The 26,461-nt window shown below is 41.8% G+C and overlaps 1 protein-coding gene across 9 annotated transcripts; it reads left to right on the top strand.

Moving 5' to 3' along the window:
• The first annotated feature begins 31 nt into the window (after positions 1–31).
• Positions 32–26,361, top strand: MAJIN (membrane anchored junction protein). 9 transcript variants are annotated; one of them, XM_042958917.1, is made up of 13 exons: positions 32–209; positions 583–733; positions 7,761–7,891; positions 8,597–8,714; positions 15,690–15,735; positions 17,395–17,470; positions 17,633–17,758; positions 18,905–18,936; positions 19,237–19,349; positions 20,543–20,606; positions 24,456–24,528; positions 25,298–25,415; positions 26,021–26,361. In XM_042958917.1, exons 4-13 carry the CDS (start codon positions 8,614–8,616, stop codon positions 26,064–26,066), a joined length of 795 nt encoding a protein of 264 aa, XP_042814851.1. In that variant the 5' UTR covers positions 32–209; positions 583–733; positions 7,761–7,891; positions 8,597–8,613; the 3' UTR covers positions 26,067–26,361. The 9 variants fall into 9 exon arrangements, with proteins under 9 accessions (XP_042814851.1, XP_042814847.1, XP_042814850.1 ...); XM_042958913.1 differs by lacking the exon at positions 7,761–7,891 and adding an exon at positions 863–1,063; XM_042958916.1 differs by lacking the exon at positions 583–733.
• The last annotated feature ends 100 nt before the right edge of the window (positions 26,362–26,461 follow it).

The following is a 26,461-nucleotide window of genomic DNA, read 5'->3' as shown; positions in this document are numbered from 1 at the left end:
GCAAAAGGGCTGGCGGGCGCGCGGCATGAGCCAAAGCGCGAGCGAGCGCCTGAGTGAGTTCGCGAGCCGCGCTTCGTGCGCAGTCGACGCCCGCACGTTTCGCGGGCGCTCCGCGGGCGGAACTGCGGCCGAGGCCGCTTTTACGAGGCGCGAAGAACCCGTAGCCTGTATAAGGGCCCGGCCTGGCCTGGGAAAGTCTTGAGTCTGAGGTAACGGCCCACAGCGGCCTGGTGCTCCCGTGAGGGTGGCGCTTCGTGGCCTTTATTTTCCGAGGGAGAGTTACAGCCCCGGCGGCCCCTCCCTTCAGCGGCGCGAGAGGGCCAGGCTGCCGCGGCCACTTGCAGGCCGCGAGGGTGGCCCGGGGCGGGCCGGGCAGGGGGGGCGGCGGCGGCGGCGGCCTGGGCCGACCCCCTTCGCCGGGCGAGCGGAGCGGCGGAGCCGAGGCCGAGATCGCGGCGCGCTGGCCGCTCTTCCCGCCCCCGAGGGCCGCCCCGTCTTCCGAGGGCCCCGCGCCCCCCTCGCCGCACCCTCTTTTTTAAAACCCCCTTTCCCCGTAACGAAAGCGTGCCCTCTGCTCTGCAGCCTCCCGGTGACCCCAGGCTCAGCGGTTGCCACGGAAGCAAGACTTCGCCCACGGAGACGTTTCTTGTCCCCGCCATGTCTTAGTGATCTCGGGGAGTCTCTGCCTTGCCTGCCTCAACCTGGGAGGGAAATACTGGAGGCGTGGCACTCAGTGAGACCGCCCCTTCCCCCCCCCCGCCCCGCCCCGTTTGAATCTTGGCATCTGCCAAAGTGGAAAGATTCAGCCTGCCTCGGTCCTTGATTTCCCTCAAGTTCAGTTCCTCCCCTTGCGCATGTGCAGGTGGTGAACCTACCGCAGTCTCCCAACCGTCTCCCTAAAATCGCTCTTTGGCTGGCTCGTGGGCACCTTAAAATTGAGCACGTCCCACTAAGGAGGTCACATCTTCCCCCTGAGAAATGGACTTTCCAGGGGCGCCCGGGTGGCTCAGGAGTTGTGGGGTTCTTGATTTCAGCTCAGGAGGTCATCGGCAACCCCCGGTTGGTGAGTTCCAGCCCCACTTCGAACTCTGCTCTGGCAGTGGGGAGCCTGCTTGAGCCATCTCTTTCTCCCTCTCTCTTACCCCTCTCCTGCTCGCTCTCTCTTTCTCCAAAAAGAATAAACTGAAAACTTTTTAAAAAATGTACTTTATAGGGGCGCCTGGGTGGCTCAGTCAGTTGAGCGTCCGACTGCAGCTCAGGTCATGATCTCATGGTTGGTGAGTTCAAGCCCTGCGTGGGGCTCTGTGCTGACAGCTGGGAGCCTGGAGCCTGCTTCAGATTCTGTGTCTCCCTGTCTCTGTTCCTCCCCGGCTCACACCATCTCTCTCTTTCAAAAAATAAATAAACATTAAAAAATTTTTTAAAGTTTACTTTCTAAGGCTACTTTTTCAGGAAGTGGTACTTTTTTTTTCTCTTCCATTAGCTGCTCAAGCAATTAGGAATCATCTTTGTTCTCTCTCCCTTCCCTCATCAGTTGACAAAATCACAACTAGACATCTTCGCAGGCATCGTCCAAACCAATCCTTCTTCATCTCCACTTTTGTCACTGTAGACCAGGCCACTTAATCAGCTTCTGCCTAGCACCACAGGCATCGCCTAGCTGGTCCTAGTCCTTTTTTATCTGTTCTTGTTCTGGATTATTTCCCACGTTACAACCGGATCCATACAGATGTGTACTTTAACTCACAGCTGTGTGGTCATTTCTTTATTATACCATTCAGCGCCTTCCTATTGCTTTCAGGATAGACTCCACAATTCATAACCTGAGCTGTAAGTAAGGCCCACATCCCTTCTTTACCTGCACTTTCTCCCCTGATGATCACGTCTGTTCAATAGTTTCAGATACCACCTAAACACTGATTACTTAAATTTACATTTCCATCCTGATTTCCATCTCTTGCACACTAGGAGACCACCCTCTCAGCATATCCACTGGGATGTTGAACAGGCCTTAGACTTAACCAAAACAGAACTATTGAGTTTCTCTACAAATCTCTTTCCCTAGAATCCTTCCCCATCTCAGAAAAGGGTATGTACCATCCTCCACCTAATAGCAAAGGCTGAAAACATAAGAACCGTCCTTGACTCCCACATCGAGTCCATCAGTCTAAAATATACCCCCATTCAGCTATCCATTAAGACTCCCCAGTCAAAATCAGCATCATCTTTCTCCTGGACTACTACAAAAGTTTCCTCACTGGTTCCCTGCTTCTACTTTTACCCTGTACAGTTCATCTTTCTAAAACAAATCAAATCCTTTCATTCTTTATAAAACCCTTAGCATAAAATTTGAACTCTTTACAGTGGCCTACAGGCCTTACACGATCTGGTTGCTTCTTATCTCTGACTTCGTCTTCCTCTATTCTGTTTTCATTCTCTGTGCTCCAGTCACACTGACCTTTCTGTCCATTAAACCTAAACCACCCATCACAAGGCATCTGTGATTGCTGTTTTTTTTTTCTGCTTGGAATGCTTTTCCTCTTGACTTCGCATGGTTGTTCAACTTTCCATTTGGGCCTCAGCTCAGCTGTAATCTTGCCCAAAAAGTCTTCCCTGGCCACAGTAGTTAAGCACCCTCCCAGTTACTCTTTTCTATGAAACTCTTTTATTTTCTTTATAATACTTAGAGTACTTCAAATTACATTTATGTACTTACATGTTTATTGTTGCTTCCACACCTGAAATATAAGCCCTTAAAGACAAGTTATCATGTCTCTCTTGTTATACTCTAGACATAGAGCAGTGCATAGTAAGGCTCTCACATGTATGCTGACTAACTCATTGCTTATCTGTATGTGTTATCTCAAAGCACTGTCCTTTTTGCCCACTAGGTTCCAAGTTTCTATACTTCTTTCTTTTGAAAGCGCCATGCTGTCTCCAAGTTGAAGACTCTTACATCTTCTGTTTCCTGTACGCACCTCAGACCTGCTCTCTTTTTGTGCGTCCCTAACTCGTATTCATCCCTCAGGTATGAGTCTTTTACTTAGAATGGGCTTCCATGATTTCCTTTCTAGGGTTAGGATTCTCTGTATCATGTTCCCATATCACCCTGTTCTTTTTTGTAGCAGTCACCACACTTGAAATGATTTGTAAGCTCTTTGCAGGTGAGGACCAAGTTCCAATCCTCTCCACTGTATCTCCAGCACTTCCGCTTCTGGAACATTGTAGGCATGTGAATATTTGTGAGCTGAACGAATGAATGTTGAATGAACATGAGATTGAGAGGCTCAGATCAGGTAAAAACTAGGAGAGCAGTTAGCATGGAAAATGAATTAGCTGACTCTACCTTTCCTACTTCAATAGAAGTTTTTGGATCTTGTGAGCTAGAGATAAGAAAGCATTATATACACTGAAAGTGCTTTATAAATATGAGGTTTGCTTGTTTGCTAAGGCCTCTTCACCATTAGAGCCCTGTGGTTTGATGTTATTCAAAGTACAAAACTTTATGTTTCTTAGCAATAATAAATGATTTGTTGTTTTAGAGCTAGGCTTAAAATGTAAAATATAAAGAATTGAGGCCAATATTGAGTGTAGGCCAGTTCATAATCAGTTGGACTGTCTTGCTTTAACAATACATCTGAGTTTTAGTCTTGCCCGTCATGGCCAAATTAGATGATCTCCTCAAGTCAGCTATATCTTTTTGTAAATACAGTTCTTATCTCTGCCCCCCGCCCCACATCTCACCAGAATTGGATTAAACTTAGTAAAATATTTCAAATTTCCTGTGTGAAATGTCTCTCATTACATAAAAAGTAATTTAGTTTTCTTATTAATTTCTTCAGAATCTGCCATTGTTTCCTGGCAAGAACAAAGCTGGATATTTTAGGAGCTTTCTTTTCTTTTCTTTTTTTTTTTAAGTAGGCTCCACACTCAGCATAGAGCCCGACTCAGGGCTTGAACTCACGACCCTGAGCTGAGATCAACAGTTGGACGCTTAACCAACTGAGCCACCCAGGTACCCCTCAAGCTTTCTTTTCACACTTTCCTATATCAGTCTTCTGTCACTAAGACCATCGAGATATGTACATCAAGGACTCAGAGTTTTGAGCTCAGAGTTGTAAAAGATGTTCCTTTCTCTCTACCTAAGCATATTCTCTAAACCATTTGCCCTTCTGAAACTACTGATGCTTTTCCCCCCACCCCCCAATTTTACATATTCTTCCCTACATGTCCGGGTGAGTACAGGTCAACTCACCCAATGGTGTAACCAAAAGATAAAATGTCTCTCATTGCCTTCAGTTTTACATCCAAATGCTTTTTGGGTTCCTGGGGTTGGTAGGATGTTTAGAGTGCTACAGTGAATTCAGTGTGATATGAATGCTGATAGGTTCATCATCATGTAACAAGCCAGAGCTTCTGGGCAGGGTGATGAGATGAGATACCATTCTATTGCTTTTCTAGAATAAGGACCACAGTTCTGGACCTATTGACTAAAGGTAGTTTTTCCAATAGCTTTTAGGATGGTTAAGATGTAAGTGGTGCAAAGGTAACTGAAGAGATTAACTTCGACTCCTTTCTGGTCTACGGAGTTGTCCATTAGGCCTTTTAATTTCACTTTAGGGCATCTTCCTACCTCTCTGTTAGAAACTTTAGTTACTCCTTACCTCTCAAACAAAACAAAACAAAACAAAATCTAACACAGTTCCAAGGGCAAATCTATTCCTGAACGAATGCCAAGAGCATTTTAAAGATTGTGTTTTACCAGAAAGAGTAGGAAGAAACCTAAAGAGAAAGAAGGATACCAGTAAACACGAAAGTATTCTGGGTAGTCTTAGATCAGTCTCTCCCTGTCCCCTCCCATATCTTAAGACTTTGTTTTGTCTTAGAAAGGTTATTCTTTATTGAAAAACCTGTGTAGAGCACTAAAATAAGCAGTTATACCTGCATTATTTCATCAGCCATCCTAGCTACCCTGCAAGGTAAAGAAACGGCGAATAGTTCCTTTTGACAAGAGAGCTTGAAGACAAACAAATGTGAACACTTTAACACTCCAAGAAATAATTCTAAGAACATTTGATCAGAAAAGCTTACATTTTGGTTTGATGCCTTTATACCCAGATTGAGTTTGCCTTGAGTCATCCACAATTACAAGAGTGACCAGGGTTACAATTTAATAAAGTGACTGACAGGGTATTGTGATGTAATGGGGGAATGCGTGGGTCAAAGGAATCAGCAGTCTTGGGGAGTGCTAATCCTGGTTCCGTACTAAGTTATATGACACCTTGTGGAAGTTATTTCCTTCTTTGGTGAAATCACTTTATTCTCATACCGTCTAAAACAGAGGGCGCTTCCAACTATAGGCAACCATGAATCTCTGTTTGGAAATACAGACTTCAGAGTCTGAACATATTTCAGTAAAGCCAGGCAGACCCTGGAGACTAGCCAAGGACTTGTGAAGGTGGAAGGAGTTGCTGGTCATCTGTCTTCAATCTCAATTCTAAAACTTGGGTGGTAAATTCATAGTATCAGTGGGATTTCCCTGTTTTGTTACCCCCACTCATTAATGGTCACAGAGCCTATCATATTAGATCTGCTCAGTAAATGTATTTTGAATAAACGCTTATGAAGCTCTTTTATTCTTTAACACTGTGGAGGATTTTTCCATCAAATATCACCAGATACATTTAGTGACAGCACTTCCTTATCTTCCACCTCAATAGTCAATATTATCCTCATATAACATTCAGCCCTGCTTTAGGTTCTATGAACTGACCCAGATGTTTCTTTATGTGAAAAAATTACTAAAACCTTAAAAAATCTAACATCATTGCCTATGTGGCATTTAAATATAATTATTGGAAATTTTCAAAGAAAAGGTTCTTGATTGGGATTTGTCAGATTTTGCGCTGAAATTAAAGGTAGTCAGTTTTCCTCTCTTAAATTTGCTTTTCTAGTGAAGCATTAAGAGAGAAACTCTTCAAATCTATCAAAACAGCTAATGTTTATGTAATATTCTAGAGTTTATGGAGTGCTATTTACAGCATAATCGCATTTAATCCCACTACAATTCTAGATGGGATTCCCATTTGTAGATGCAGAAATTGAGAAATGGCAAGGCTAAGTGACTTGCTCAGGATCTACTGGCTAATAAGAAGCAGAGCTAGGACTCAGGCCTTGATCCTCCAATTGCAAATCTTACGCGTTTCCAACTAATGCATTTTGCTTCTAAACTTTTCTTTGTTTTAACACCATCGTGTTGTTTGATCACCTAAAAATGGATTGAGAGTGACCCTTCTTCATATGTTAAGACCCCATATTGTTATCTTGACTACAGTACTTAGGTTGAAAAATAACCTTGTGAGATCTTTGAACCAATAGTACTATGTGGTTGTTTTGGATTATGCTGTCTAATCTTTATTTTCAAATGAGGTAATTAGTGTGTGGTTGTTTCTGAAGCAGGCAGCCAGCAATTAACAGGCAGGCCCCAGCCAGAAGAGGGCTGTTGTTACCTCTTTCGGACAGCCACTGTGGTCCAGTACATGAAGTTTCCTCTCTGGATTGTCATTTCCAGCAAATGTCCTTCATTTCCTTTGCTCTGATCCCCCAGCCCTCAGTCTGTGGTGAGAGGTGACTGCATTTTAGTAAAACTCTCTGAATAACTGAAAGCTAAATTTTTGTGGCAGCAACTTTTGTGGCAGGTAGGCTCCTTTCCTACTTAGAAAAGTCATCTTAGCACCGAAAACACCATCAAATCTAGCTGGGTTCCTGCCATGCCTTGGGCATGGGAATCAACAAGATTCCCTCCCCCCCCCCCCCCCCAGCCTTCCCCACCCCACCTCAGGATATGAACAGTATTTCCCCTCTGGTAACTTTGCAGTTGGCACCAAGTATTTCTTTTCACTTTTGACTGCAGTTCTAGTCTAAATAGTCTCATGGGCTCTGGCTCCAACCCCCTGTCATTCTAATCCCAAGCAGCTGAGATCAGACACTGGGATATCTCTTTACTGGCAGCCCCAGACATGAACTCTGGAAATTGTGGGAAATTCCATTCTTTGGGCACGTAGATCTTCTGACTCCACCACACGAGAGTTTTCCCTGCTAAGTATAAATGGTACTGGGGTAATATGGAGGAAAGAGTAATGAAAATAGTCCTTTATGTGTATATAGTATTTTAATACTTACAAAATGATTTATATTCATTATCTTATTTTTTTGTCCTAAAAACCCCAGAAAGCAGAGTAGGAAAGTGGTTAAGAGGTATCAAGTCTGGCTTCATATTACTTCATTTGAAACTCAGTTCCAACATTCATCTCTCAATGTCTCAGTTTCCTTATATATCAGATTTGGGCTGTTGATCTCAAAGCCTTGGTGTAAGGATTAGGTGAGATGATACATGTAAGACACTTAAGGTAGGGCATTTTAAAAAGTTGTTGTTAATTGTTATTATTGTATAAATAAGAAAATCAAGGCCCGGAGAAGCCAAGGAGGGATATTGGACCCGAGACTCAAACCTAAATTATTCTTTCTTTGTGCCTGTTCTGTCTACCCATCTTAGCTACCTCTGAAATCAATACTTTGTGTTGTGTGTAGGTAGCTTTTATCCTCAGGAACTCTGAACCTCTCATCCCATTATTTATTACTTACATTTCCATATGAAGAGACAGAAAATGCAGGGTTTATTATCTCTACAAGTAAAAAGAGGCACAGAAAAGTCCCAGTGACTTAGAAAATCACTAATCACTGTGCTTAATTCTTTTTAGTGTGTACCGAATGCCTGCTTGGAGGAGAAGAGAGACGTGCCATTCTTCTTTTCCCATCTTTCCCTTTTCCTGACTCTCCCTCAAAGAGGACCTTAAGTGACAGAGATTCAGGAATAGGAAACGTAAATCTAGTAAGTGCTAGGTGGATAGTAGGTACTCTTGTGGCACAGAGCTGTCTCACGAGTGGTGAAAAGGAAGAGTGGTTGAGAGGTAGGGAAGATAAGGCATTCCTTGGCAGCACTGGGAAACATTAGCGTACATCCTTATTTGCTGCATGAGCTGTGGCAGGAAGGTGTGTTCCTTCCTTAACTTCATCTAAAATTAATAGCAGAGGTCTTCCTAATTGTGCCACCTATTGGTACATTTGGATTGTTTCATTATTTGACTTGAGTCCTCTTCATACTGGCCTAGATTCCAAGGAAAGTGGGGACAAGGGGGGAGAATAGATTCAAGAGATGTTTGAGAGAGAGATTTAATTGTAACAAAAACCTTATGAGGCATCAGATGTTGGTTATCATTAGTCTCATGAAGAGAAGTGATTTGCCCGAGGTTGTCAGGTAAACTACAAAACTCGAACCCAGGTCTTCCGATTTCAAGTATACAGATTATTCCCAAACACCGTGTATCTTCCCCCATGCAGGTAGAAGAATGGTCCAAGTGATTAAAATAGGTGATTAATGTAAAATCTGAGACGGGACATAGGCAGTGGTGCCGAATGTTGGACATTTTACTCATGAAGAGACGCTACGGACTGGGCAGGTTCTCTTTCCCATATGATGACATAAGGAACCATCTTTAGCTTTTTAATAATTCTCTAATATTTGTATTTCATTTAGGCTATCATTTGGAAGCAATGAGTTTAAAACCCTTCACCTACCCGTTTCCAGAGACGAGGTTTCTTCACGCAGGACCCAATGTGTATAAATTCAAAATTAGATATGGCAACAGTATCAGGTAATTTTGAAGCTAAGAGAATAGCCTTTGCAAATACAGGTTAGTACATTCCCACAAGTATCCCTTCTCTACCTTCACCCTGTCCAGGGGACTGGCTGAATTAGCATCTTGTAGGACTCTGTTTCCCATGTATTTTATTTTATTTTTTTAAGCTTATTTATTTGAGAAAGACAGAGACAGTGAGAGTGAGAGAGGGGCAGAGAGAGAGAGGAAGAGGACGAGAATCCCAAGCAAGCTCCACACTGCCAGCAGAGAGCCCAGCACAGGGCTCAAACCCATGAAACTGTGAGATTATGACCTGAGCTGAAACCAGAAGTCAGATGCTTAACTGACTGAACCACCCAGGTACCCCTGTTTCCCAAGTATTTTATAGTCCATATATTAATATTCACGTAAGTTTCTAAATTAGTGATGGCATACCTTTGGAGCAGTAGTTCTCAAGATTTTTTTATCTCAAGATCTCTTTGCACTCGTAAGATTATCAAGGATCCCAAAGAATTTGGTTATGTGGGTCATACCTGTCAATATGTATCATATACAGTTTAAAACAGGAAAATTAAAATAACATACTTACTAATTTAAAAATAATATATCATTAGGGGTGCCTTGGTGGCTCAGTCGGTTAAGTGTCCAACTGCAACTTAGGTCATGATCTCGCGGTTTGTGACTTTGAGCCCCACATCAGGCTTTCTGTTGTCAGGACAGAGCCTGCTTCAGATCCTCTTTCCCCCTTTCTCAATGCCTCTCCCCATTTATTCTCTCTCTCTCTCTCTCTCAAAAAGTAAATAAACTTAAAACAAAAATAATATATCATTATGCTAAGGGAAATTAGAAAGATAAATATGATTTCACTCGTAGGTGGAATTTAAGAAACAAAACATGAACATAGGGGAAGAGAAGGAAAAATAAGATAAAAACAGAGACAGGCACCGAGGGATACAGGTGTGGTGTTTCGAAAGGACACATGCACCCCCATGTTTATAACAGCACTATCAACAATAGCCAGAGTATGGAAAGAGCCCAAATGTCCATCCATGGATGAATGGATAAAGAAGATGTGGTGTACATATATAAAACGGAGTATTACTTGGCAATCAAAGAGAATGAAATATTGCCATTTGCAACCATATGGATGGAACTAGAGGGTGTTATGCTAAGAGAAATCAGTCAGAGAAAGACAAATATCATATGACTTCATTCATATGAGGACTTTAAGAGACAAAACAGATGAACATAAGGGAAAGGAAACAAAAATAATATAAAAACAGTGAGAGGGACAAAACATAAGAGACTCTTAAATATGGAGAACAAACAGGGATTACTGGAGGGGTTGTGGGACGGGGGATGGGCTAATTGGGTCAGGGGCATTAAGGAATCTACTCCTGAAATCATTGTTGTACTGTATGCTAACTAATTTGGATGTAAATTAAAATAAATTAAAAAAAAAAAAAACAGGCAGGCAAACCATAAGAAACTCTTAAATACAGAGAACAAATTGAGGGTTGCTGGAGGGGTGTTGGGTGGGGGGATGGGCTAAATGGGTGATGGGCATTAAGGAGGGCACTTGTTGGGATGAGCACTGGGTGTTATATGTAAGTGGTGAATCACCAAATTCTACTCCAGAATCCCTTATTGCACTATATGTTAACTAACTTGGATTTAAATAAAATTCTTAAAAATTGCTGAAAATAATGTCGTTAAATGTTAACAAATAATGTGTTTTATTAAAAGTAACTGTATTTTGGGGCATTTGGGTGGCTCAGTTGGTTGGGTGTCTTGATTTCAGCTCAAGTCATGATCTCATAGTTATGGGATCAAGCCCTGCGTCAGGCTTTGCACTGATGGTGTGGAGCCTGCTTGGGATTCTCTCTCTCCCTCTCTCTCTCTCTGCCCCTCTCCCCTCAAAATAAATAAATAAACATTTTTTAAAAAGGTTAACTATATTTTTAAAAAAATTAATGAGGAGATTGGCACTGTTTACATTCCTGGGATAAAGACCCTAGGAATGCAAGGATGGTCCAGTATACAGACATCAGGGGCACCTGGGTGGCTCAGTCAGTTAAGCATCTGACTCGATTTTGTCTCATGTCATGATCTCTCTGTCTGTTACATTGAGCCCCATGTCTGGCTCTGTGCTGACAGCCAGAGCCTGCTTGGGATTCTCTCCCTCTCTCTCTCTGCCCTTCCCCCACTCAATCTCTGTCTCTCTCTCTCTTTTTTTATTTTTTAATTTTTTTAATGTTTATTTATTTTTGAGACCGAGAGAGAGCATGAATGGGGGAGGGTCAGAGAGAGAGGGAGACACAGAATCTGAAACAGGCTCCAGGCTCTGAGCCATCAGCACAGAGCCTGACGCGGGGCTTGAACTCACGAACTGCGAGATCACGACCTGAGCCGAAGTCGGACACTTAACCGACTGAGCCACCCAGGCGCCCCTCTCTCTCTTAAAATAAATAAGCATTAAATACACACACACACACACACACACACACACACACACACAGAAGTCAACCAATATAATACACCACAGTAACAGAATGTAAGGGGAAAAAGTCACATGATTATCTTAATTGAGAAAGAAAAAGCATTTGACCAAATCCAGCACCCTTGCATGATAAAAACACTCAATAAACTAGGAATAGAGGGGAACTTCCTCAATATGATAAAGACCATATATGAAAATCCCACAGCTAACTTAGTTATGAAAAACTTAAAGCTTTTCTCTCAAGATGCTCATTTTCACTACTTCCATCCATCATAGTACTTGTTTCTAGCCAGAGCAATTAGTCAAGAAAAAGAAATAAAATACATACAAATTGGAAAGGAAGAAGTGAAACCATCTCTATCTGTGGAGACCATGATCTTACCTGTAGAAAACCCTAAAGAATTCATATTAGAGCTGATCAATGAATTCAGCAAAGTTGCAGGATACAAAATCAACACACAAAATCAGTGGTATTTGTATACACTAGCAAAAAACAATCTGAGAAGAAAATTAAGAAAACAATTTCATTTACAGTAGTACCAATAAGAAAAATATTTAGCAATAAATTTAACCAAGGAGATGCAAGACTTGCCCACTGAAAACTACAAAAAGTTGCCAAAAGAAATTGAAGACTTAATAGATATCTATGTTTGTGGATTGGAAGCAATCTACAGATTCAGTGAAATCCCTATCAAAATTCCAGTGGCATATTTTGCAAAACTGGACAAGCCCATCTTAAAATTCATATGAAATGGAGCATCCAGGTGGCTCAGTGGGTTGAGCATCCATCTCTTGATTTGGCTCAGGTCATGGTCCCAGGGTCATGGGTTCGAGCCCCACATTGGGTTCTACACTGAGAAGTGGAGCCTGCTTGGGATTTTCTCTCTCCTCCCACTCTCTGTCTTAAAAAAAAATCATGGAATTTCCAGAGACCCTGAATAGCCAAAATAATCTCGATAAAGAACAAAATTGGAAGATTCCTACTTCCCAATTTAAGAACTTGCTACAAAGCTCCAGGTAACCCAAAAAGCTACAGGTAATGGCGTAAGAACAGCTTACAGACCATAGAATAGAATTGAGAGCCCAGAAATAAACCTTCACATTCACATCTTTGGTCAATTAGTTTTGGACTAGAATGCCAAAACTATTCAATAGTGGAGGAACAGTGTCTTGAACAAATGGTTCTGAGAAGAATGGATATCCACATGCAGAAGAATGAAGTTAGACCCTTATACTGGACACAGAACTTACAAAAAATAGATCAAAGACCTAAATTTAAGAGCTAAAACTATAAAACTCTTAGGAGAAAACATAGGTGCAAATCTTCATGACTTTGAATTTGGCAGTGGTTTCTTAAATACCATACCAAAAGCATAGGCAACAAAAGAAAATTCGATAAATTTGGACTGCATTAAATTTTTAAAAATTGTGCATCAAAGGACACTATCAACAGAGTGCAAGGGCAACTCACAGATGGGAGAAAATATCTATAAATCACATATCTGGTAAGAGTTTAATATCCAGAATATAGAAAGAAGTACAACTCAGGGAACCTGGATGGCTCAGTCTGTTAAGCATCCGACTCTGGATTTTGGTTCAGTTCATGATCTCATGGTTTGTGAGTTTAAGCTCCAAGTCTGGCTCTGTGCTGACAGTGCAGAGCCTGCGTGGGATCTCTGTCTCCCTCTCTCTGTCTCTCTGCCCCACACTGCTTGTGCTCTCTCTCTCAAAAATAAACACTAAAAATAAATAAATAAATGAACATTAAAAGGAAAGAAGTGCAACTCAAAAACAACAAAATAAACCAGTTTAAGAATCGACAAAGGCTGGGGTGCCTGGGTGGCTCTTTTAGGTGACCAACTTCAGCTCAGGTCTTGATCTCGAAGTTGGTGAGTTTGAGCTCCCCATGGGGGTCTGCACTGACAGTGTGGATCCTGCTTCAAATCCTCTGTCTCCCTTCTCTCTCTCCCCTCCCCAGCTTGTGCACATGCTCTCTCTCTTTCCCTCTCTCAAAAATAAACATTTAAAAAATAATAAAAATGGACAAAGTATTTAAATAGACATTACTTCAAATGAGATACACAAATGGCCGATAAGCACATGAGAAGATGCTCAGTATCCTTACACCAGGGACATGCAAATCCAAACTTTAATGAGATACCACTTCACACCTACTTGGATGGGTATTTAAAAAAAAAAAAAACCCATAAAATAACAGTTGGCAAGGATGTGGAGAAATTGGAAGTCTTGTATAGAACTGATGGGAATATAAAATAGTGCACCTGCCATGGAAAACAATTTGGCAGTTCCTCAAAAAGTTAAACATAGAATTACCATATAACACAGCAATTTCATTCCTAGGTATATGCCCAAAAGAATTGAAAACAGGGAGTCAAGCAGATTCTTGTACAACAATGTTCATAGCTGTATTATTCATGATAGAAGATGGAAACAGCCCAAGTGCCATCAAATTGGTGAATGTATAAACAAAATGTAGTTATATGCGTGCTGTATACATATATGCAATAGAATATTATTCAGCTACTAAAGAAATTGCAAAAGAAATGAAGTTCTGATACCTGTACAACATGGATGAACCGCGAAAACATTATGCTAATTGAAATAATCCAGGAACAAAAGGAAAAATATGATACTACTTCTATGAAATATTAAACAGGAAAATTCATAGAGACAGAAAATAGATTAGGGGTCACCAGGGGAAGGGTGGAGGGGAGAATGAGGAGTTATTGCTTAATGAGTACAGTGTTTCTGTTTGGGAAGATAAGCTTTGGAAAAATAGTGGTGATGGTTGTACACCATGGTTGTGAGTCTAATTAATACTGCTGAATTGTATACTTAAAAATGGCTAAAATGGCAAATTTTAGTTTATATGTATTTTACCACAATTTTAAAATGTAGTAGTTAATTTAAAATAATGTATCCATTAAGTGTTAACACATTTTTATTAAAAATAGCTAATTTTCAAAGACAAAAAAATTAATGAGAAGATTGGCATTGTTTTAAATTTTTGCAAATCTCATTAGTCTGGCTTAATAGAAAGCTGATAGATTATATCTGCTTCTGCATTCAGTCTGGTTTTTTTGGTTGAATTATATGAAAAAAATCCAGCCCCACATAGATGTGTAGTCGGGGAAGGTAGAAATGTATTAATAGCCTTCACAGATTATTGTGGGCATTCTTTGACCCTACATTAAAATTTAAGAAGTGATAGTTTTTTTGTTTGGTTTTGTTTAACGTGGTGCTTTTTTAAAAGTTAGTTGCAATATGGAATCTGAAATTCTATCACTGAACTTTTTGAACTCTGCTATATTAAAATCTGTCTTGTTCTGGGAGTGAATCTTTTACCTAGGATGATTTGTAACATAAAGTGTTTCATTGGTCATTTGGAAAATATTGGTTGACTGACTTATATAGATAATCCAAATGTCAACACACTTCGTTGTACAATATCAAAAAATCATATCTGTTAATATCACGATCAATCTTAGAAAAGTGTTCTAAGTTTTTGAAATTTGTCAATCTCACTGTGGTGGATTGAGTTTTCCAAAGTTCAAATTTTGCTTGAAATCCCAAAATTCATCATTGGCACAAATAAATACTGTCAGTTGTTTTGCTTGAATTGATAAGCTCACTATTCATTTTTGAGGAAATGTCACATTTCTAAATCTGTATAATGACTATAGTTTGTTAGCTGATCATTGAAGTAAAATACAATTCCATGAAAAGCAGCTCGTTTAATCTGCAACTTTAACAGTTAGTTGCCCAAGTGCTTTTCCTCAAGACACCCATCATATTTCTGTATGCAGCAGAAGTACTTAATGAATACTTCCCATTTTATCACATAGTGTATTGAAAAGACATGTATTTAAGGGTTGAGATTTTATAAAATTATTAATTTTTTTTCTTGCTTCCTCAACTATATTAAATGAAGCTGGATTTTTTTTTCCTGTGTGGCAGTCAAGATTCCCACAACTGCTAGTACAGTTTAGTGTAACTAGCTAGATTTGTGCAAAGGCACCAGCAATTTTGCCCTCCATTGCTTTTGTACTAATGATTACAAATGTTAACACAGCAATGAAAAAAAAAGGCAAATAACATCTTATTATTAGTATAAAAATAGTTATGCCTTCAAGAACACTTGACAGGGGCTTGAGGATGCCTGGTGGTCCACAGACTACACTTGAGTACAACAAGTCTAACAAATTATTAACTTAATTTCAGGTCTTGGCAAGTTAATGGGGAAGATATTTTGGAACAACCTTCTACCAGTTCTCAGACCATACCACCTAGGTGATCACTTCTTCCCATGAGCTGTTGGTCAACACACACGATTCTTACTTAGTCATGTTTCTGTAGCTCAGTGGAAGTGTCATTTTTGCTCTGCTGTCTACTCTGTACTGACAGTAGAGTCTACCGTCTTCAGAGCTTTCCTTCTCAGCTTATTTATCTCTCGTTTGTTTACCTTCTAGAGGGGAAGAGATAGAAGATAAGGAAGTCATCCTCAAGGAGCTGGAGGTAGGGGAAAAAGACAACTTCTGGGAAAGTTATTCTTTAAGCCAAGGATGCGTCCATATCCAGCTTTTAATTATTTCCTGTGAACTGAGTCACAACCTCCACTTGATCACTTGGCTTCTCCCTGCCGTAGTTCCTCTGCGAAGAAACTTAACTGTTTTTCCAAGGAAATTAAAGCCTGTATCCTTTCTCAGTTCTTCTAGTTGAAGTGTCAGCACCTTTGAGGCTTAGAGTTCTATTGTTTCCACCAGAGTTCCCAGCCCTCTGCAGCTCTCTTCTGTGGTGGCTGGCATGGAGAAAGCTTCTGGAGGACTGCCGCCTTCCAGGGCTCTGGGAAGCCTCACCCTCCCAACCACTGCCTGGTACTTGACGTTCAGGAAACTCAATTGTAAATACACATACAAGACTGCTGTGTCTTCATTTTAATTGGAAACATTTGCAATTGCTTTATTCCCACTTCATTTTCATTCCTCCTTTACCCAGCCTTACTTAGGTTCTCCCACAGGAGAAACACTGAGCAAGTGAACAGCTTTGTAAATTGGTGAACGCGTTGGACAAGGAGTCAGAGCTCTGGGCGCTGGCCTTGGATTCCAGCCCTGGCTGAGCCACTGATTAGCAGTGTGAACCCCAGCAAATCATTTCTGTCTCTTGGTCTTAATTGCCTTATTCATAAAATGACAGTTCTAAACTAGTTTATTTCTCTTCTGACTTCACAACTCAGTGATTTGGGACCGTTCAGATTTATAAAGACATACGCTGTCATATTTCAAGGAATTTGAATACAATGAAATATACAAACACAAAACTCTATGAAACCAAAAATTTGAGTCCTAGCCTTAAAGGTATCTATGGCTCTTTGGCTAAGTGTTGAAGGTACATTAGAATCTTGTGGGAGATCAGAGACATTGTTATAAATAACAATTATTTTAATAATAGAACCATGAGAGTTTTCTGCTTATTTTAATTGTAAGTAGAGCAGAGTTTATTTCACTTTGCTTCAGTTAACGTGGGCAGAGAAAAGTGCAAGGCAGTATCTAGCAAAGTGGAGAGACCAAAGACCTCAGAGCCAGTCACACCTGGATTTGAGTTAAGTTCTGCCTTCACAATGGGACTTTTGGGCAAGTTACCTACCTTCTCCAAGCCTGCTTCCTTACCTGTCAATGAGGTTGATAAACAGTACCTGTTTTCACGATTGTGGTGAGGGTTAGAAACAGATGTGTGCAGTGCCTGCCACACAGTAGCTCAGTATGTGGTAGCTAGGGAGCATTTATATACATTTATAACCAAAGTTTTCAAGGTGCTTTTTCTGTGTTCTTGCTCTCAGCTTTCAGGCAGATGTTCTCATCTTCTTTTACTCAGAAAACATTTGTTGATAGGCATTGTGCCTAATGAATGGTTAAGAGAGTAAGCCCTGGAACCCCATTGCCTGGAACCCCATTGGCCGTATCTTGGCCCCCTCCATTACTCCCCCATTACTAAGAAAGGGCATTTCAGGCAGAGGGAACAGAGCACAGAAATGGAGGATCAGAAGGCATGTTCAGGGAACAGCACATAGTTCAGCTTTAATAGAATGAAGGGTTTGCGAAAAGCAGTGACAGGTGTAGATGGACAGATTGGCTGGGACTAGACAATATTAAACTCATTTCAGATTTTTTTTTCCAGGATTCTATTCGTGTGGTCTTGGGAAACTTGGACAATCTGCAGCCATTTGCTACAGAACACTTCATTGTATTTCCCTGTATCCTTTCATTTCAGGATAGAAATAAGCTACAGGTCACATTATAGATTCAAATGGAAGCAGCAGACTCGTAGGACAGGGAAGGGCAAGGGTCTTATCCCTAGAATAGTACTCAGGGATTCGTACTGACTGCTTTCTTCACTCCTTAGCACCATTTCTCAGATAAAAGCAAATGGGAAAGAGTGTCCCACCTGAAATTCAAATATGGGGAAATCGTCTTGGCCCCCTATCCATTTGTTTTTACTCTGTATGTGGAGATGAAATGGTTTCGTGAAAAGCCGTCACCTGGTAAGTGGAATGATGGAAGTTTTAGTGGTGGAGGAGAAATAGGGAAGGTTGAATGTCCGTGGGTTAGCAGTGCAAGGTCAGTATGGCAAAATGGCCAGCCTGACTGGGCCCTAACACCACACAGTGTAGAGGTTAGGAGCAAGTGCTCCAAGCCAGATGGCCTGGTTCAAATCCCAGTGGTTTTGCCACTTGAGAGCTGTGTGACCTTAGATGAGTTACTTAATCTTTCTATGCCTCCTTTGTGAAATGGCGGATAATAATAGCACCCATCTCACTGAGTTGTTAAAAAAAAATAATAATAAAAATAAAAAAAATGTATATATATATATATATATAAATTATATATATTAATAAACAAAGTCTGACTGACAGTAATCACTCAGTGAAAGAGATCTCTTATATAAAAATACTTCCTTCCATTTTAGAGTATTCAGTGACTTTTACATTAGCGGTATCTTAAAGGCATCTCCAGGTTTTTAATCTCTGAAGGCCATTGCTATTTTTACTCGTAGAGGGACAAATAGATACCTGCCAGTTTGATTTGGAAAAGAGTGCAAAGGCCTTGACTCAAAGTATCTCCCCAATTCATTTGTCACTGATGTCTGAAGTTCTGCCTTTTTTCTTTTTTTCTTCTTAAAAATTTTTTTAATGTTTATTTATTTGTGTGAGAGACAGACAGACAGACAGAGTGTGAGCAGGGGAGGGGCAGAGAGAGGGAGACACAGAATTGGAAGCAGGCTCCAGGCTCTGAGCTGTCTGCACAGAGCCCGACACGGGGCTTGAACTCATAAACTGTGAGATCGTGACCTGAGCCAAAGTCGGACGCTTAACTGGCTGAACCACCCAGGGGCCCCTACCTTTTTTCTTTTATACTAAGGATCATTCCCTTTTAAGTGGCATATCATCAGAATATAATATAAATGTAGTATGTTTGACCTTGTAGATGACAATAGTTCTTTAAGTCTAAAAAATAGGGGAAGAGAGTTTGAAGACCCCGGATTTCTAGCAAAAGTGGTACCAGGCAGAAAACGGAAAAGGCATACATAGAGCTTTTTGTCTACGACCAGTTGTAAGAAATAAGTGGTAGCCAGAAATCCAGGTGAAACAGCATCGTGATCCATTATAACCTTCAAATTTCCGTTGTAGGGAAACCAATAAATGACAGTCCTCTTGGATTGGTAAGTTTGCCTTTTCTATACAAGATGAAAATTGCCTTTATTGCCATGTCTTGTCCAAAAAGTCCTGCTCTTGTCTCTTCCTCTTACTTTGCCCCTTGGTTGCTGCCCAGGTCCAATCAGAATTGTATACACGAGACCATCTTTTTCCTCTTGGCTAAATTTCTAAGACTGTCTCTAACAACGATATCTAGCCTCACTTGCGAAGCTGGTGTTAAAAGTTGCTGTAGGCAATTTAGAGATGGGGAGTTCTCTTCACTGTGCCCTCGTGAACTGTGAGCAGGTCTGGAAAAGGAGTCACAGGAGTCTGGTTCCTCTCTGAAGGTGCCGGCGGAGACGAAAGCAGCAGGAGCCATGATGAGAAAACGAGCACGAGTGGAAGTACCCAGCCCCCTGCACAGGCCAGAGCTGGACAGGTCAGTGGTGTTGGGAGAGAGTTGAAATCCTGCATCCTCATCAGGCTTTGCCAGCTATTGCTGCTGGCCGATCTTGTCCTTCGCTGAGTCACTTTTTGTCTTCAGCCTTCATTGGTACCTGCTTATTTCCGGGGGTGGACTAAGGGAAGGAGACACGTTGATGTTTGCAAAGTAATTTGAACACAGTTCCTTCCTCGGCAAAGTGGGAGTCTTCTGCTCATCAAGACAGTGACTATGAGGAAAGGCGATCACATCTATGTACAATTGAATCCAACACATACTCAGCACTCAGTATGGTCACACTACCAGAAGGCCCAAGACTTAAGAAGTCCCAGCATATTATATAAGAACACAGAGAAATCCTCAAGAGAGTGAGAAAAAAATAAAATAAAATTCTATTTTACCTAGTAAGCTGTGAAGTTTTTTGGAAATCTGCCTTTAAGAGAGAATGTGAGCTAAAATGTAAATACGTACAAGAGGGTATGTATCAGTCAATGGGTGAAATACTGCAATATTAGGGTCAATGTTGAACATATCCTTAACATGTTGAAGCTGCTATTGTGGAGGCTACTTACTTTATTCTTTACAATCTCTGTCAGGGACAGAGTGAATCAGTAAAGATAAGATAATTCAGTCATTCTTAACTCGCACCCAGAGAGGGCAGCTGGAATAATCCAAGGTGTGGTTTGCTCCCCAGCCCAAAGTGCTTTCAGCCCATGTTCCCAGAGAGCAGCTGCTCCTTTCCTGGGGTCGTGTGGGCAGACAGTTCCGTGAGGGAACTGAGGCCTCTACCCTCCAAATGCACATGTCAGGGAAGGGTCAGGAAACTTCTTTCCCAGACAGGTGGAATGTGAAGCTTTGCTCTGTTCTATTTGACTGAATTTTCCATGGAGATGAGGCCTCACATCTTCCCTTTCTCTGGGTTTTGATGCAGTCAAGTATTTCAAAATCTGATTACCTGCTGTCAATCACATTTTCCCTTTCTCAACCCCTAGATCCTTAAATGTTTCAAATTGGGATTCTGCTGTGAATTAAAGCAGCACCCAAAGAAAATTTGGCCACGCAATTTATTCCGTAGGCCAGGAGTGGTATAAAAATAGCCAACCTGCTGAAATATTCATTTAGGCCACATTTGCTTAAATGTGATGTTGCTGCTGCCAGTAACATTTCCTGGGCTTTTTTCCCCACCTCAGGGCCAAGATGGGGATTTCCAGCCAAGGCCCCAGCAAAAAGAGGCCCCTTATGGAAACCAGGAGGGTAAGCACCAAAATGGAGGCTTCAAGGCTTTTGGCTGTTCCTGTTCTGTAACAAGTCATAATTCCTGTTACCAGCACATTTTGGTCCTAAGTACAGACTGAATTGACTGAACTCATTCTCAGGTTTCACCATCTGCGGAATAACATTCAGCCACTCTACTTTTGCCACAACTTGTCCCAAAAGTAGCCACATAATACACACATCGATGGATCCTTTTGTTAAAAGGCCTTTTCTTCTCAGCTTAAAAAGCTGCTGCTTGTACTCTGCAGTGAGAGAAGAAAATAGGTCTGTTGAATCGGGGTGGGATCTGGTATAGAATTTTTTCATTTTAGAAAACTTTTTGCCTTCATCTGCACCGGGGTCTGAGTCTGGGAGCATCTAGTTTTTATAGACAAGCTAGGCACACATCAGCATGGGATACTGGTAAGAGAAAACTTCACTTAGAGCAGTGATGGGCTGGCCCCAGTGGCATTTGATTTCATTTGTGAGGTTTATTCCCCATTTAGATATTCATATACCTGCTACTCATGCATTTCAGGGCTTCTTTTTTAGTAGCCTGTAGAAGAGTCCCCTTTTTCTTTTCTTCCCCTCTTGAAATAGCTGTTATTTGTGCCTTTTTCTTACTTTTCACTTATCTCTCCAAAGTAGCTCTGACCTTAAGTATTTAAAGTTACTTAAGGTCACACTCCCTGTTCACCTCCCTCGCCTTCCCAGAACCCGTAGCATGATCAGTTATGCAGTAAGTATCTGTAAAACATGTGCATTTATTCGACAAACTGACTGCGTGTCTGCTGTGTGCCAAGTACTAGAGATCTCCTGCTCTCCCCTAAAAATGCCAACTGTGTAAAAAGCTAGGCAATTATTGATAGATGTGCTACGTGCAAGAATAAAGGAAGCAAAGGGACCACAAAGGAGAACCTCACCCAAACCAGGGGGATGGGAGGGAGGCTTCTCAGAGAAGCTCAGAGAACTAAAGCCAAGAGGAACGAATATAGTGCTTTTGGTGACTGCAAGCCAGTGCACCTGGAGCTTAGAGTCCAGTGCTAAGAAATGTTATTGGAGAGATCAGCACAGGCTGGATCTTGAAAGACTTAAGGCCAACTTCAAGATCACAGGCTTTCCCCTAAAACGTTTTTTAAGTAGGAAAGTAAAGTGATTTTCATTTCTATATGATTATTCTGCCTCCTGTTTGCAAGGTATCGTGTTAGGTGCTGGGGTGCACCCAAACATGTAAAACGTGGTTTTTCTTGCAGGAATTTATTGTTTAGTTAGGGAAGGAGAGAACCCTTAGGGACTCAGTCCTCTGGCTCCGTGGGTAGGGGCAGGGTATAAGACCCATTATGCCATGGCCACCTGGCCCACTGAGTGATTGTAGACAGATGATTGCCCTCTTCTATACTCCTGTCCTTTCAAGAGGGAAGAAAAAGAAATGAGAAAGTACAGGAGGGGTACATGAAGCTCTGAAGAACAAAGACGCTTTATACAACCAAGATAATTACTATTAAAAGAACATTTCCCTCACTCTCTATCCTTCATACCTTCCTATTCTTAGTTTGACACATCATCTCCCTCAAGAACAGTACCCACAGTTTCTTACTCAACATAATTACCTTTTCAACCTGATACTGGGTTTAGAAAAAAACTCTGAGTCCAAAAAAAAAAAAAAAAAAAAACAACACCGAAACAAAACCCAAAAGGAACATGTTTATTGATTTTGACTCAAAGCCCAATGACAGTCTCCATTGTAGACCCTGTTCCCAGAAAGAGGATTTCTCTTGAATTAGAGTGATCATAGTGGCTCTCAGTGTAAGTCACTTGAGATGGAAAAATCGAATTTGCTCCTATGGTCCAATGCTTAATATTTTCTCTCCCCTTTGGGGAACTCAAGATGTAGGGACACAGTCAGTGTGGACTGTCATGTCTTAACAGGACACCACTGGGAGCTGATACAGGGAAAGCTTAGAAGAACATGGCTCATATCTAAATAAGGTCTCTGTTTCATAAGAGGTGTTTTGGGGAGAATGGGAAGGAAAGGCAGACCCATTCCCTTTATTACTCGAGGTGCCAGACTAGAGATCCAGACTTTGTAAGGACAAAAAGGGGGAGAGCAGATGTAAAACAGACTGCTGTGTGTGTGTAGCTTTTTTTTTTTTTTTTTTTTTTTTGCCACTTCTGCTTGAACTGCTTGAACTTTTTTTTAAATTTCTTTTTTTTTTTTTTAATTTTGAGAGAGAGCGTGAGCCAGGGAGGTGCAGAGAGAGCAAGGGATAGAGGCTCTGAAGCAGGCTCTGCACTGACAGCAGAGAGCCCAATGTGGGGTTTGAATTCAAGAGCCACAAGATCATGACCTGAGCTGAAGTTGGACGCTCAACTGATTGAGCCACCCAGGTGCCCCTCGAACTATACTTCTAAGCAGATCCGGCCCTGAACATATAGAGGACAGTTTTGTGTTGGGTTGTCAGTGTATTATTATGTCTTGTTAGATGTCCCAGATGGTACCATCAGTTTAATTTCAGGCTATGTTTTTCTTTTCTTGTGACATTTTCCTGAGGAGACATCTGGCAGGATTTTAGGAGAACACAAATGCTAACCTATATTGTGAGGGGAATCTGCCCTGGTTGAGAGATCTTTACCTCGGTCCCAGGGCCTTTGAACCCTTCTATTCCCCACTGCCACCCTTAGTAGATGCTTTCATTAGAGCCAATGCAGCAGAATTTAAGCTCCAAACCATAGTTTCATTAAATTTGTAAGAATCATTTTCTCAAGCTAGAAGTTACAGCTGTGCCCTCTCAATTCCATCTCCACCCTGTGGTGGACTGCAAGCCAGTGCACCTGGAGACTTAGAAGAGGTAAGAGTTCCCCTTCACTTTTATAGGAGTATGACCCAGGTAGCAGCCTATGTGTTCTGGAAATTGAGGGTTTATGGAAATGTTTATCTTAGAAATCCAACTCATGCTTAAGATGGAGGCTACATCCTAATTTCTTTCTTTCTTTCTTTCTTTTTTTTTTTTTTCATCCTAACTTTCCTAGAGGCTTATCATACCTCTGCCTCCCAGACCCACCTTGATAGTCCACAGCCCCTGGCTGTAGAATTCTTCACCAGCACAATGGCTCAAGGAACTTCCCAGCACTGCTAAGGTAGTCAGGCCCTTTCCAGGTGAGGGGAGTGGCCAGTTAGCAGAGAGTCCCAAAGAAAATATATGAACCATGATTCTGAATATTGGGGTATCAACTGGAAATGTGGGCTTGGAACCAGGTTATAGGATGTCCTCCTCAAAGTATTAAAAGAAGTTCCGTAGGGGCTCCTGGGTGGCTCAGTCGGTTAAGCGTCCAACTTTGGCTCAGGTCATGATCTCACGGTCCATGGGCTCGAGCCCCGTGTCAGACTCTGTACTGTCGGTTACAGAGCCTGGAGTCTGCTTCGGATTCTGTGTCTCCCTCTCTCTTTGCCCCTCCCCAACTCATGCTCTGTCTCTCTCAACAAATGAATAAACTTTAAAAAAAGAAGTTCTGTAAAGGAGTAGCCCAGGGAGAAGACTGAGTTCTAGTGTGCTGCCTGCTTATGCCATAGTCATATTTCCACTACCCCAGCTCTAGCCACACTCATCTTTTTAGTTGTTAAAGGTAGTGCCTCCTATACACCATGTCCCTGTCTAAAATGCCCTGCTCTCTCTGACCGTCTCCTCACCCCCATTATGATAAAATTTCACTCATCTGTCAAGACCCCATTCAAATAGCACTTTCCCTACGAAGTCTTCCTTGACTAACCACCAACCAACAAATAGCATCCTGCCCACCAAGATGTATGGGAGTCAAGTTTAAAACTTTTCTTGGTCCTCTTTTTATCAGAACATGGAAAGAAAAACCAAGCAGAAATGTCAGGAGAGCCCAACGTTTGATATCACTGATGTCCAGGAACAGGGTAGGTTCTGGGAAATTTATTCTCTTTTAATAATCATCCTGACCTCTTTCGTTCTCTGATGAGCAGAGCAACACAGAGCTGAGTCTGGGCACACTTGCTGGGTGATATACCTGCTCCCATGAAGACTCTTGTTGGCCATCCTCTGGTGTGGGGGCCTGCCCTCGAATAGTAAAAGCTCCCTCAGCTTCCAAGAGAAGTGAGAGGAAACGATGCATGTCCTTCCTGTGCAAATGATGGTGAAATTGATGCTCCCACTATTTGAAAACATTTCTATACAGGTGATAAGTTTTACAGAAAAGTTGGGAGGGATGTGTTTCACTGTTCTGTCTCGTTGGAGAATAATCTCCAGGAAGCTGTCTTTCCTTCTCTTCCCTTCAGGGCATTAGTGTGAATATTGAAGGTGCAGTAGATGTTCAGCAAAGGCTGGAAATGCTTGTTAAGATGTCCAGCATGAGGATTCAGTATGGATTGTAGTTATCACAGATGCAGGGATGTAAGCACATGAGTTCTTCAACGAGTTGTCATTCCATGAGAAAACATCATGGTGGGTGGCTAGGACTTAAGCCGTGTAAAAATCTCAGGGGCCCAACTAAAAATCGTCCAAGGTCAGAGTAGTATCTTACTGGGCTGAGATGAAATTGGGAAGGTGTCAACAAACAGTTTGGCTAGCTTCGAACAAATGGTGTGAGGCTGCCCTTGGCCCATACTAGATGTCATGTGAAAATCCCTGGGCTAATACCTTTTCCCTGCCTGAGTGTTTTCCTTGCAGATTCTAAGCTGGGGGACAGCCTAGTGAGACAGATCATCCCCCCATTGCAGCAAGACAATCCATCTCCACCGGAAAGGCCCGCAGAGCTGGCAACCAATGGCTTCTTTGGGTTTCTAAGGTAGGATGGATTTCTCTCCTGTCATTAAACTGAGACCCAGAGCAACCTAGCTCCAGAGTCCGCCTCATTGAATCTTTTGGGGAGATTAGAAAAGCAAGCAGATTCCCCACATAATCTCTATTTTTCCCGGGATACGGGATGGAAATGAGACAGCACAAGGGCCCTAACTGAATTTAATAAAGACCGTGTCTTGTTCGCTTTTACACATCCCGCCCCACCCTACCCCAGTGTGCCTAGCATTGGACCTTGTCCCATAAATGCTGCTTAAACAGAGCCTGTTCTTATCGTTAGGTCATTCAGATGCTTCGGTTACCAAAATGTTTCCATTCTCCTCTCTGAATCGAGGCTGTCTTCGGAGTCCTTTTTGCAGAAGACAATTAGCAAATCCCTTTATCCATCTAGAGCTCAGCCATCCCGCTGAATTCTCCTTCGTGTGTCCCTCCTGAGTATGATTGAATTTGGGTACCTTTTCAAATGCTGTTCCAGACTTGAATCCATTCAGTGGTTCCCCGAAGCAAAAATGTCCTAGCTAATGGAGCCCTAATGGGACTGGGAGAAGGGAGGGACCTCTAGAGTCTCAAGCCACTCCGGTCTCCTTCCTGCAGCTCTCTCTTCCCCTTTCGTTATTTCTTCGGAAAGAGCAGCCGGTGAGTCTTCCAGATGCAGCAGTGGGAAGAGCGTCCTCTCGCAACGACTCTTCCCATTCCACCCTCCGTGCGTGACATTTCAGTCAAGGGGAACGTGGGCCCTAAACCCTCTGAGTCCTCTTGTGGGTTTGTCCTATCCTTTGCCTCTTTACAGTGGATTTTTTTTTTTTTTAATTTAAAACACTAAGAAAAGAACTTCCTAAAATGTTCTAGTCTGAGAATTGTACGCTCTGAGGGCCAGTTTAGGTCTTTCGTCTCCAGCACTTAGGATCCTAATGAAAATAAATTATTTATGAAGAGTTATTGACTGAATTTCATGAAGTAGAGAGAGAGAAAACTTCTCCCTGAAGATACAGGGAGGCAATGCCTGAAACCTCCCCTGGGTCTGCCTGGTCCTTG

This window comes from Panthera tigris, chromosome D1 (genome assembly GCF_018350195.1).
Source record: "Panthera tigris isolate Pti1 chromosome D1, P.tigris_Pti1_mat1.1, whole genome shotgun sequence".
Classification (NCBI taxonomy): domain Eukaryota; kingdom Metazoa; phylum Chordata; class Mammalia; order Carnivora; family Felidae; genus Panthera; species Panthera tigris.
The sequence above is the reverse complement of the archived record's forward strand: the minus strand, read 5'-3'. Positions and strand labels throughout refer to the sequence as shown.

Excerpts from the sequence above, each read along its gene's own strand:
- MAJIN (XM_042958913.1), top strand. The coding sequence starts at position 979 with ATGGACTTTCCAGGGGCGCCCGGGTGGCTCAGGAGTTGTGGGGTTCTT. Across the intron at positions 1,064-8,596 it reads TCATCGGCAACCCCCGGTTG|GCTATCATTTGGAAGCAATG; the intron begins GTGAGTTCCAGC and ends TATTTCATTTAG. Across the intron at positions 18,937-19,236 it reads ATGACAGTCCTCTTGGATTG|GAGTCTGGTTCCTCTCTGAA; the intron begins GTAAGTTTGCCT and ends AAGGAGTCACAG.